Source organism: Erythrolamprus reginae, chromosome 7 (genome assembly GCF_031021105.1).
Source record: "Erythrolamprus reginae isolate rEryReg1 chromosome 7, rEryReg1.hap1, whole genome shotgun sequence".
Taxonomy (NCBI): domain Eukaryota; kingdom Metazoa; phylum Chordata; class Lepidosauria; order Squamata; family Dipsadidae; genus Erythrolamprus; species Erythrolamprus reginae.
Genome location: NC_091956.1, coordinates 12,743,492 through 12,755,150, shown reverse-complemented (window position 1 = coordinate 12,755,150; position 11,659 = coordinate 12,743,492). Strand labels below are relative to the sequence as shown.

Genomic DNA, 11,659 nt, shown 5'->3' with positions numbered 1-11,659 from the left:
TAAATAGTTAGGCATAGATAGCTAGAGATAGCTAGCTAGATTGCTAGATAGCTAGATGGTAGATAGGTAGGTAGGTAGGTGGGTAGGTAGGTAGGTAGATAGCTAGATAGATATAGAGATAAATAGATAGACATCGATAAATAGCTAGCTAGCTAGATATAGATAGATGACAGACAGACAGATAGACAAATAGAAAGGTAGATTGACAGATAGATAAATAAATAGACAGACAGATAGGTAGCTATATCGATTGATTGATTGATTGATCGATAGATTAGATAGATAGATAGATAGATAGATAGATAGATAGATAGATAATAATAATTTATTAGATTTGTATGCCGCCCCTCTCCGAAGACTTGGCAAGGAAACATGACATCAAGGGCTTGGTTTTTTTTGTTAATTTTAATATGTAGCAAATTTTAATGCAGAGGAGAAACTAAAATGAAGAAAAGGATAAGAAAGGCCATGTTAGATCAACCATGACAGTTTCCCATTCCATTTCTGGGCCAGGTAACAATGGGGACATCACTGTGGACTAGCAGCATAGCTGTGGACGGACCAGGGTGAAATACTCCCAGTCTGCTCGTGCCTGTTGGTCGTCGGAGAGCCAGTCACGAAGGCAGCACAAGGCTCCGCCCACCTGCCTGGACACCAGCATTTGGGCTCTTTTACAGAATGTTTTGCACATGTGCAGAGGGTAAAGGAACCCAAATGGCAGTGTCCGGGTGGTTGGGCGAAGCCTCATGCTCCCTTTGCGACCAGCTCTCCAACAAACGACAGGCATGAGTGAACCCGGAGCATTTAACTCCCGGGATAGGGACAGTGTAAAACTGTTCAGCTCTGCTTCAGCAACCACAAAGGTTTTTGGTGGTTGAGAGAACTGAAATATGACCACCACCAGGGTCTCTCCCGTGTCTGGACGGATCGTTCTTCGTTCCTCTGTTGCTCCGTCCGGGCGTGAGGATCGAAATCTTCCAGAGGATCATACGCTCGCCTTGCGGGGAGTTTTCTAAACTTTCCATTGAGGGACTGGAGGACAAAGTCGACTCGGCCAGCCCTGGCCATCTTGATAGGCAAAGTCACCTTCTTCAGGACTTTAGTGTAGCCCCTGGCTTGGGCGCTCACGATGTAGGTCCCCGGGGGCAGAAGTCTCCAATAGTCTCCGTCATCCGCTAAAAACAAAAAAACAAAACTGCCATACCATCACAATTTAGAGCAGGGGTGTGAGATGCAATTTCATTGAGGGACGCATCAGCGCTGGGTTTGACTTTGGGGATGCTGGGAAATGGCATGGGCACTGTAATGTATGAAGCGGACTACAGTATACTGAACTCCTAAAGGGCAGGCACCTCCATACCCTGCTTAATTGAGTGCATTCCCGCTGCGCTAATGAGACCCCCAGGGATTCTGCCAAACCGTGGCAAGAGTTAGCAATAGGTATTATTATTATTATTATTATTATTATTATTATTATTATTAATTAGATTTGTATGCCATTACTATCGCTCTTAATATTCTTTGAAGCCATGATTGGGGCTATATTTTGTTGTGGTTCCGTCTGAGGCCCCTCAGGGAATGGCTGATCTTCTGTCGGTTTCCAGCTCAGAGGGAGAGGATGAGGAACAGGAGGTGCAGGCAGACGAGGAGGAGGAATCCCAGGCTGAAGAAGAGGGAGGACAGCCAGAGTCCCCCCAGAGGGAGCTCTCCCCAGCAAGCAGCCTGGATTCCTTAGAGGAAAATGCACAAGCCATAATTGATCTGCGACAGAGAAGAGCTACACAGCGAAGGGACCAATTGGCTAGGTACTTTCAGCATTAAAGAGGCAACAGCTGGGTTTGGGTGTGGTGCTCTTTGGAAAGGCTAAAAGGCAGACCCACCCTTCCTGGCTTGTGGAGTTTTATCTTTGAGAGTCTTGGGACCTGGCTGTGAACTTTGGCGTCTTGGAATCCTGGTTTGTGCCTTTGACTACTGAAACCTTGGGGTGGGTGTGCCAGCAAGAAGCTTGCTGTATTGTCTGGACATCAGGACTCTGTTGTAAAGTATTATAGCCTGTCTGTTGGGAAGGACAGGTTTTCCTCTGTGTTTATTTTTTCCAGCTATAAAGTACTTTTGCTTTTACCAGAGTGTCTGGCTGTTTTTTCCAGTTGGTGTTGAGGTCTGGGGGAACCCAGACAGAACATATTTAGTGTTGGGCGAACCAAACTTGCAAAGTTCGGGCTCGTGCCGAACTTTGCAGCATTCTGCATTCCGAGCCCGAACCCGAACTTTTTTAAAAGTTCGGGTAAAGTTCAGGTTCGGGTTTGGCATTCTGTCGAACACCACGAAACACCGCGGGAGGAGAGTGGGGAATCCCATCGTGGGATTTCCCACCTCCTTTTGCTTGTGGCACTGCAAGCAAAAGATGGGAAATCCCACGATGGGATTCCAGGGGCGGGGCTTTGACATCATGGAGACTACTTCCTGGCTGGCCGAAACGGGGACAAAGGAGTCTCCGTGACGTCAAAGCCTCGCCTCCGGAATCCCATCGTGGGATTTCTCACCTCCTTTTGCTTGCAGCGCCGCTGCGGCATCCTTTTCTGTAAAAATAAAAGGAAGCAAAAGGAGGTGGGGTATAACCCACCTCCTTGTTTATTTTTACAGAAAAGAACGCCGCAGCGGCGCTGCTGCTGTTCGGGTAAAGTTTTGGTTTTGGTTTGGCGAACTCACCCAAACTTTACTGCAAAGTTCAGGTGAGTTCGCCGAACCCGAACTTCGTTGGGTTCACCCAACACTAGCTATATTATTAAAATAAAGCACTAAAATCACTAAAAAAGAAGGAAGCAGCACGATAAAGATAACAACCAACTGAATGTAACTGTGTTGAGCATGAATGATGCTTGGTTTGAGACGCAGGGACGCGTGGGAATGACATCAGCTGTTCGCAATCCAAAATTTTGTTCACTAACCAGTGCAAATTTTTAGCAACTTTTTTGGTCACTAACTGAATTGTTCCCTAACCCAAGCATTCACTAACCGAAGTCCCACTGTATTTTGTTTTTTGGATGAAAGATAGCGTAACATTCTAGAGGAAAACAAAAAAAGTTAAACCCAAAAGTTTAATTGCACGCTTGTCAAATCTCCAGATCTATTTACCTGTAAGAATGTCATGACGGATCCCTTTGACTGAAATTCGGGCATTTTTGATTGGGTTCCCAAATTTGTCAGATACAATTCCTTTTAGGCCACGATGAACCTGCCAAGAATCAGAAAAATGTGATTACCGGTAAGTAGTAATTATTGTATGTTCCTGTCCTGAGAGGGAAGAGAGAGAAGACAGAGAGAGAGGAGACAGAGAGAAAGATAGAAAGATAGAAAGATGGAAAGAGAGAGAGAAGAGAGACAGAGACATAGAAAGAGATGAGAGAGAGTGTGTGTGAAAGGGAGAGAGGAGAAACAGAGAGAAAGATAGAAAGAGAGAGAGAAAGAAAGAAAAGAGACAGAGAGACACAGAGAGAAAGAGATTAGACAGAGGAGAGACAGAGAGAGAAAGAAAGAGATGAGAGAGAAAAAGTGAAAGAGAGAGAGGAGAAAGGAGAGAGAGAGGTGACACTCACAAACAGACACAGAAAGATAGAAAGATAGAAAGAGAGAGGGGGAGAGAGAGAAAGAGAGGGAAAGAGAGGAGAGGCACAGAGAGAAAGAGTGAAAGAGAGGTGAGAGGCGAGAGAGAGGCAAGAGAAAGATAGAAAGGTATAAAGAGAGAGAGATGCAGAGACAGAGAGAGAGAGAAAGAAAGAGATGAGAGAGAAAGAGTGAAAGAGAGAGAGGAGAAAAGAGAGAGAGAGAGGTGACACTCACAAACAGACAGAAAGATAGAAAGATAGAAAGAGAGAGGGGGGAGAGAGAAAGAGAGGAGAGACACAGAGAGAAAGAGTGAAAGAGAGAGAGGTGAGAGGCGAGAGAGAGAGGTGAGCGAAAGATAGAAAGGTATAAAGAGAGATAGATACAGAGAGAGTGAGAAAGAGAGGGGAGGGGGGCAAGCCATTTGGTGTGAAATGTGCCCATGATCCTTTTGCTTAATCTTGTTGCTTTTAAGCCTGATTGCTCCCTTGGGAGGTGAGCTCAGCGCTTGGGGATAATGGCTGATATACACAATAGGCGTAAGTTGGCAGAGTCACGGCTAATATAGGATTTTCCCTCTCAAAGTCTTCAAGTAGATGTAATCCACTTGGATTTAGGGAACAGATTAGCCGACGACAAGATTAAAACCAAGCGGGATCCAATTTCGGGTCAGGATAAAACCACAAGCAGGATTTACGGCTGCAGGAAGCTTTTCAACAACCTGGAAAGAAACGGAGGTTGCAAACAAGATGGTGGGAGAAAGAGACCGCGATGCTGGGGACTTTGGACGGGTGGATTCTTGTCCTTGTTAGTGGACTTCTTCCTGCTCTGATCACCTGAGTGCTTTTTAAGAAAAACAAGATTTCTTTGAGCAGAGCGGGGCCGCTGATTCCAAAAACTCTCAAAGAACCCCCACATCAATTATTAAATAAGATGTGGAAATAGTGGTGAAATGCTACTGGTTTGGCCTGGATCAGGCATTCGCTGGCTGGGGAATTCTGGGAGTTGAAGTCCAAATATCTTCAAGTTGCCAAGGTTGGGAAACACTGGTCTATAGCAGTGGTGGTGAACTTTTTTGGTTCGTGTGCCAAAAGAAGTGGGTGTGGGTGTGCTAGCATGCATGCCCATGCCCACACCCCTTCTCTCCTCTACACATATGCACACACACTCCTGCACTGCCCCTCATGCATGCGCATAAGCTTTTCTGAAGCCTGGTAGGTGAAAAAAATGCACAAATGGGCAAACCGGAAGTTCAGAAAAACGCACTTCCAGTTTGCTGCTGTGCTGTTTTTTGCACCCCGGAGGGTTCAGAGAAGCTTCCTGAAGCTGTGGAGTGCAAAAAAGAGCACAATGGACAAACCGGAAGTTCATAAAACTCACTTCCGGTTTGCCAATTGTGCTGGGTTTTTTGCACTCCGGAGCTTCAGGAAATTTCTCTGAACCTTCCAGAGTGCAAAAAGCAGCACAACAGCAAACTGGAAGTGTGTTTTCCGAACTTCCGGTTTGTCCATCGCGAGATATTTTTTTTGCCTCCAGGGCTTCCCCTGAAGCATTTGGAGGACGAAATGGCCTTTCCCAAGGCCAAAATCCACTGGCCACTGAAACGGATACATGGCAAAGTCTCATGTGCCCTCTGATATGGCTCCCATAGGTTCACCATTATGGGTCTACAGTCTATTTTCCATATTCCATTCCATTCTCACTGATTGTAAATTTGTTCTAGGACCAAAAAAGTGACCAAGCTCTTGTTTGTGGTGGAATGGCTTGTGACAAAAAGAAGAAAGAACTCATATCTAGCTCTGCACATTCTACAATTTTCCTAAGTACTTCTTCTTCTTTCGGTGTTTCCATTTCTTTCCATCTTTGTGCAAAAACAATCCTAGCCGCTACTACCATGTTTCCCCGAAAATAAGACACTGTCTTATATTAATTTTTGCTCCAAAAGTTGTGTTACGTCTTATTTTCGGGGGGGGGGGGTGCCTTATATTTCTCAAATAAGACAAATTCACAGACAGAAAAGCTGACACCCCCAAAGAAAGTGTACCGTACGGTACACTGATTACGGTACGGTACCTGTCAGTATGGCACACACACACACAAACGACGGCACTTACATGGTACAACAGTATACTCCCGCTATTGCAGCTTCCGGCCACCAGAGGAACTGCAGTCTACGCACTGTAGTGGAGACTGTAATGGCGGTGAGACAGCAGCAGACTGTGTCTGCTGTACTGGACGGTACAAAGCGATGGAAGGGGCCAGCAGGGGACGCCACATTATTACGGTACCGCTATGAACAGCTTTGAATGGTACCGTATGTTTTTCCACCGTGCTGTATGTAAACTTGACTGCGCCTTATTTTCAAGAGGTGCCTTATATTAGCAAATTCTGCAAAAACTCTGACATGCCTTACTTTCGGGGTATGTCTTATTTTCGGGGAAACAGGGTAATACCGTGTACCCCCAATTGTAAGACGTATCGGGGGTTTCAGGGGGGTCGGCTAATATAAGCCGTACCCCGAAAGTAAGACATATGTCTTACTTTCAGGGAAACACGGGGGTATTGCCGCCTCCCTCTCATCTAGCTGCCTTGCCGCAGTCGCAGCTCCTGCTCGTGCCGCAGCCAGCCGCGCCGCTTCGGCCAGGGCCGCCACCTTGCCCGCTGGGTGGCCCAAGCTCTGGGCACAGGGCGCCACCGCCAGCTGGCACCAGGCTGCGTAAGGGAGACTCTCCTGGGCGCGCAGCTCCCTCGCCAGCGCCGCGAACTGCTCCGACGCCTCCGACATGTTGGGCTTGCGCAGGAAGCGCTTGCGGAGCTTAGACGACACCAGCCGGTAGCGCGTCAGGAAGTCACCGCCGGCTCCGGCGCCCGAAGAGGCCTCGCCCGGGCCGAAGCCCGAAGACGAGCCGGCCCCGGTGCCCGGGACAATATAAGACATACCCCAAAAGTAAGACATAGTGGGGCTTTTGGAGATAAAAAGAAAGTAAGACACTGTCTTACTTTCGGGGAAACACGGTATATGAATGATTAAGTAATATATTTCTTTTTTGTATTTATTATTTGAGATACCTAATTTAAAAAAAATTCAAAACTAGGTAATATTTTTACCAGTTTAGCTGACCAAAAAAAAAAGGTATTGCAGTTTATATAGATGAAACAATTGAGACTAAACAATTATACAGTGATCAAGTACTTAGGAAAATTATAGAATGTGCAGAGCTAGATATGATGACGAGGCGGTTAAATAACCAAGAAGAATCTGAATTCTATAATATTTGGCAGATGGTATATGTCTGGTGGAATAAAAAAAGAAATGTGTAAGGATGTTGAAATATAAAGTCAAAGAGTTAAACTTATTAGAAAGAACAAGCTATGTAGTGATGTTTTACAATAAAATTTATTTCTCTGATTTGATCTAACCTATAATTAGTTTTTCCTTTTTATATAAAGAAGACTTCTACTTTTGAGCGGAGCAACTGTAGCTGACAAGAATACCTTCGGAACCGCCTTCTGCCGCACGAATCCCAGCGACCTGTTCGGTCCCACAGAGTTGGCCTTCTCCGGGTCCCGTCGACTAAACAATGTCGTCTGGCGGGACCCAGGGGAAGAGCCTTCTCTGTGACGGCCCCGACCCTCTGGAACCAGCTCCCCCCTGAGATCAGGATTGCCCCCACCCTCCTTGCCTTTTGCAAACTCCTTAAAACCCACCTCTGCCGTCTAGCATGGGGGAACTGAAACATCTCCCCCTTGCCCATGTTGTTTTGGTGTTAGATTGATTGTGTGCTTGTTTTTTTAATATTCTGGGGTTGTTTTTAATGAATTTTTTAGCTTAAAATTGTAATTGGATTGGTGGGTATTGGATTTGTTGTTATGTATTGTTTTTACCATTGTTGTGAGCCGCCCCGAGTTTGCAGAGAGGGGCGGCATATAAATCCAATAAATCTAATCTAATCCTTTTCATGTTATTTGTCTTGTATTGTTTTTTAATGTTTGTTTGTAATGTCTTGTTTTCACAAAATAATAAAAATATTTTAAAAAAAGGAGAACTCAAAGGAAAAAAAGGAGGTGTGTGTGGGAGGAGTTACCATTTCCATGAACTTCAAAAGTGCTTCCTTGTTCTCTTGCCATAGCTTATACAGCTCATCAGCCAACGGAAACTTCTCACACCCAAGCTCCAAAGTAATTTCAAAACAGTTGGTGTGGAGATAATTAAAGTCTGCCATTCCTGGAAAAAAGAAAAGAAATATGCCAGAAGTTTGATCGACTGATAAACTTTTAAGTATGTCTTTATCCAAAACGGAAACAATAAAGTTATGAAACAATCCTGTTAGGACTCTGTCCATCACTGTTGGGTTGGCAATATATTGTCTGCAGGTGCTGCAGACTGCCACAAGAGGGAGCTAGAGTTTATATCTTATTTCTCTGAGTCACCCTCTCTGTTTCTCTTTGTCTGGCTACTCCCTTCCTGTTTGCTCTGCATTTTCTCTGCAATCTTTCTGTATTGTAGTTATGTATTATAGCTAAAATGTGTTTACCTTTGTTTACTGATTATGACAACTGGTAAGAAGGACTATGTACTTGATAATATTTGGACTGTTATTCTGACTTATTATGTGTATGACTTTTTAACGGAATATGTTATTTGTCAAAGTAAACTTCTAATTCAAGTTAGTATATCTGTGTGTAGCTGAGTAATTATTCACAACTAATCTCAATCTAAGCGTTCCTTGAACAAGGATTACTTTGCTCATATGTTAACAGATTCTGTATTGTAAGGAACATAACGTTAGTAGCAATACAGCAATACTCGCAAAAAAATAAGTGAAAATGCAGAAGTTAGATTAACCTCGTCTGGACCTCTTCAGATCACCAACCACCCTGGCTAGATGTCCCTATTTAAGAAAGTCTTCATCTGATAATCCTCTTGGAGATGTAGAAGAATGTCATGGTCTGGGCTCAAGACAGAGCTTTGGGGTACTCCATTGCATGGAAGAAAGCATGACCCAGTACTCTTCAATATCTTTGTCAATAATTTCGATGAGGGGATATAGAAGTGGGTTCCTACGAGTTCTTTAGAACCATTAGTAAACCGGTGGTGATGTCATGGAGCTGGTTCTGTTGGGGCCAGTCCATGGGTGCCGCCATCTTATTTTTGGCTTCTGGATGTGCACAGAAGCCAATGTTTGCTTCTGCACATGTGCAGAAGCTGACAATTTGGCACAGTGTATGCGCCAAGACAGGCTTAAGAGACAGAAGGATCTTGACAGACTTGATGTACATTATCAGTAGGTGATGGATACTCATTTCTATTTCTCTGCCCTAATGACGCCGTTTGAGTTCTATTCTCGGGTATGAGGACCATTGGGGTCTGGAATGGGGAAAGAACAAGCTTTCAACTCAACCACAGCTCAAGATAAAGAAGGATCTTGACAGACTTGAACATTGGGCGCTATAGGAGAAAATGAAATTCAACAGTGAAAAAAGCAAGGTTCTACATCTAGGCAAGAAAAACCAAACACACAGGTACAGTATATGTGCTACATTGCTCAACAGTAGTAACTGTGAGAGGGACCTTGGAGTCCTAGTGGACAACCATTTAAATAGGAACCAGACGTGTGCAGCAGCTGCCAAAAAAGCCAACACAGTTCTAAGCTGCAGGGAGAGAATCAAGATCATGTGAAGTGTTGATACTGCTTTATAAGGCCTTGGTAAGGCCACACTTGGAATCCTGCATTCAATTTTGGTCGCCACGATGCAAAAAGGATGTTGAGACTCTAGAAAGAGTTCAGAAAAGAGCAACAAAGAGGATTTAGGGACTGGAGGCTAAAACATATGAAGAATGGTTGCAGGAACTGGGCATGGCTAGTTTAATTAAAAGAAGGACCAGGAGACACATGATAGCAGAGTCTTCCAATATCTCAGGGGTTGCCACAAAGAAGAGGGAGTCAACCTATTCTCCAAAGCACCTGAGGATAGAACAAAAAGCAGGAGGAGGAAAATAAACAAGGAGAGAAGCAACTTAGAACTAAGGAGGAATTCCTGACATTTAGAACAATTAACCAGTGGAACAGCTTGCCTCCAGAAACTGTAAATTATTATTATTATTATTTATTATTATTATTATTTATTAGATTTGTATGCTGCCCCTCTCCGAGGACTCAGAGCAGCTCACAGCAGAATGCAATATCACGAATCCAATATGTTAAAAAGCACATTAAAACCCCATTATTAAACCCATACAACTCAGTCATACCATATACAAATCTACCATAGCCTAGGGGTAACTCAGTTACCCCATGCCTGGTGACATAGGTGGGTTTTGAGTACCTTATGAAAGGCAAGGAGAGTGGGCGTGGTTCTAGTCTCTGGGGGGAATTGATTCCAGAGGGCCGGGGCCGCCACAGAGAAGGCTCTTCCCCTGGGTCCCGCTAGACGACATTGTTTAGTCGACGGGACCCAGAGACCTCTGTGGGACCTTATCGGTCACTGGGATTCGTGTAGCAGAAGACGTTCCCGATGGTATTCTGGCCTGATGCCATGTAGGGCTTTATAGGTCATTACCAACACTTTGAATTGTGACCGAAAACTGATTGGCAACCGGTGCAGGCTGTGGAGTGTTGCCGAGACATGGGCGAATCTTGGAAGCCCCACGATAGCTCTCGCGGCCGCATTCTGCACGATCTGAAGTTTCCGAACACTTTTCAGAGGTAGCCCCATGTAGAGAGCGTTGCAGTAGTCGAATCTCGAGGTGATGAGGGCATGCTCCATGCCCTAACACTGGGAGTTTTAAAGAAGAGGTTGGATAAACATTTGTCTGAAACGCTATACACTTTCCTCCCTGAGCAGAAGGTTGGACTAGATGACCTCCAAGATCCCTTCCAACTCTGTTCTTCTGTTTCACATGGTAAAAAGGTAAGAACAGGCAAACTGGATCACAACCACAGCGGAGAAAACACAACACAGTTTGGGAATCGCCTCGATCCCTACAAATTCACAGCCAAAGGCCCCCCATCCGTGATCCAGCTAAGCAGAGGAACTCCAGCTGAAGATTTCCTTTTTAGATGTCTACAAAACATCATTTTCTTATTTTCCCCCTTCTGAAGTCATGGCAAAGTTTTCTGCTGGACTTTTATTAGTCCTCCAAGCCTGCCGGGCTTTGCGATCGGCAGGCTGGCTTTGCTGCCCGCCCAAGACGCTGGAAACGATGGTGGCCACAGGCTTTCATCTCCAGCAGCCAGACTGTCTTTGGTTTGGGGCCTTGTAAATTATGCATGCCTGCATTAGCACAGCCGGCAAAGACATATGGGTTTTTCGATGGCGAAGGCTCCACCGAGGTAGCACCCATTTTTTTAAGTGGTAGCTTTCTTTCTCTCTCTCATTTATGGAGAGGTCACGTGGGCGAGCTGCTACGTTCTCCTCCTGGAGGCGTTTCCCCCCCCCCTCCTACGGCAATGTAGAAACATAGAAGACTGACGGCAGAAAAAGACCTCCTTGTCCATCTAGTCTGCCCTTAAACTATTTCCTGTATTTTATCTTAGGATGGATCTATGTTTATCCCAGGCATGTTTCAATTCAGTTCTGTGGATTTACCAACCACGTCTGCTGGAAGTTTGTTCCAAGCATCTACTCCTAATATTTTCTCACGTTACTTCTAATCTTTCCCCCCAACTAACCTCCGATTGTGCCCCCTTGTTCTTGGGTTCGCTTTCCTATTGAAAGCACTTCCCTCCTGAAACTTATTTAACCATTTATAGTTTATAGTTTATTAGATTTGTATGCCGCCCCTCTCCGAAGACTCGGGGTGGCTCACAGCATAGCAGTAACACAATACATTACAAATCTAATAATAAAAAAATTAAATCCATTTAAAAAGACATTAATAAAATAATAAAACCCCTAACTATGCAGTCACACACATTCAACCTAATCTGTCATGCAGAAAGGCCAAAAATATAATAAAAAGGGGGAAAGAGGGTAATTATCCCCACCCTTGGCGACAAAAGTGGGTCTTCAGCATTTTACAAAAGCCGAGGAGGGTGGGGGCTATTCAAATCTC

At 44.7% G+C, this 11,659-nt stretch overlaps 1 protein-coding gene across 1 annotated transcript in view; it reads right to left on the bottom strand.

The window, feature by feature from the left end:
- Window positions 1-753: 753 nt before the first annotated feature.
- The window catches only part of CPZ (carboxypeptidase Z), a 34,410-nt gene continuing 23,504 nt past the window's right edge, over window positions 754-11,659 (bottom strand). Inside the window, exons 8-10 of the mRNA XM_070756549.1 lie at window positions 7,689-7,828; window positions 3,136-3,235; window positions 754-1,175 (exon numbers count right to left, since the gene is read on the bottom strand). Of these exons, the coding sequence (XP_070612650.1) occupies window positions 838-1,175; window positions 3,136-3,235; window positions 7,689-7,828 (578 nt within the window). The 3' untranslated portion in view covers window positions 754-837. The remainder of the gene's footprint in view (window positions 1,176-3,135; window positions 3,236-7,688; window positions 7,829-11,659) is intronic.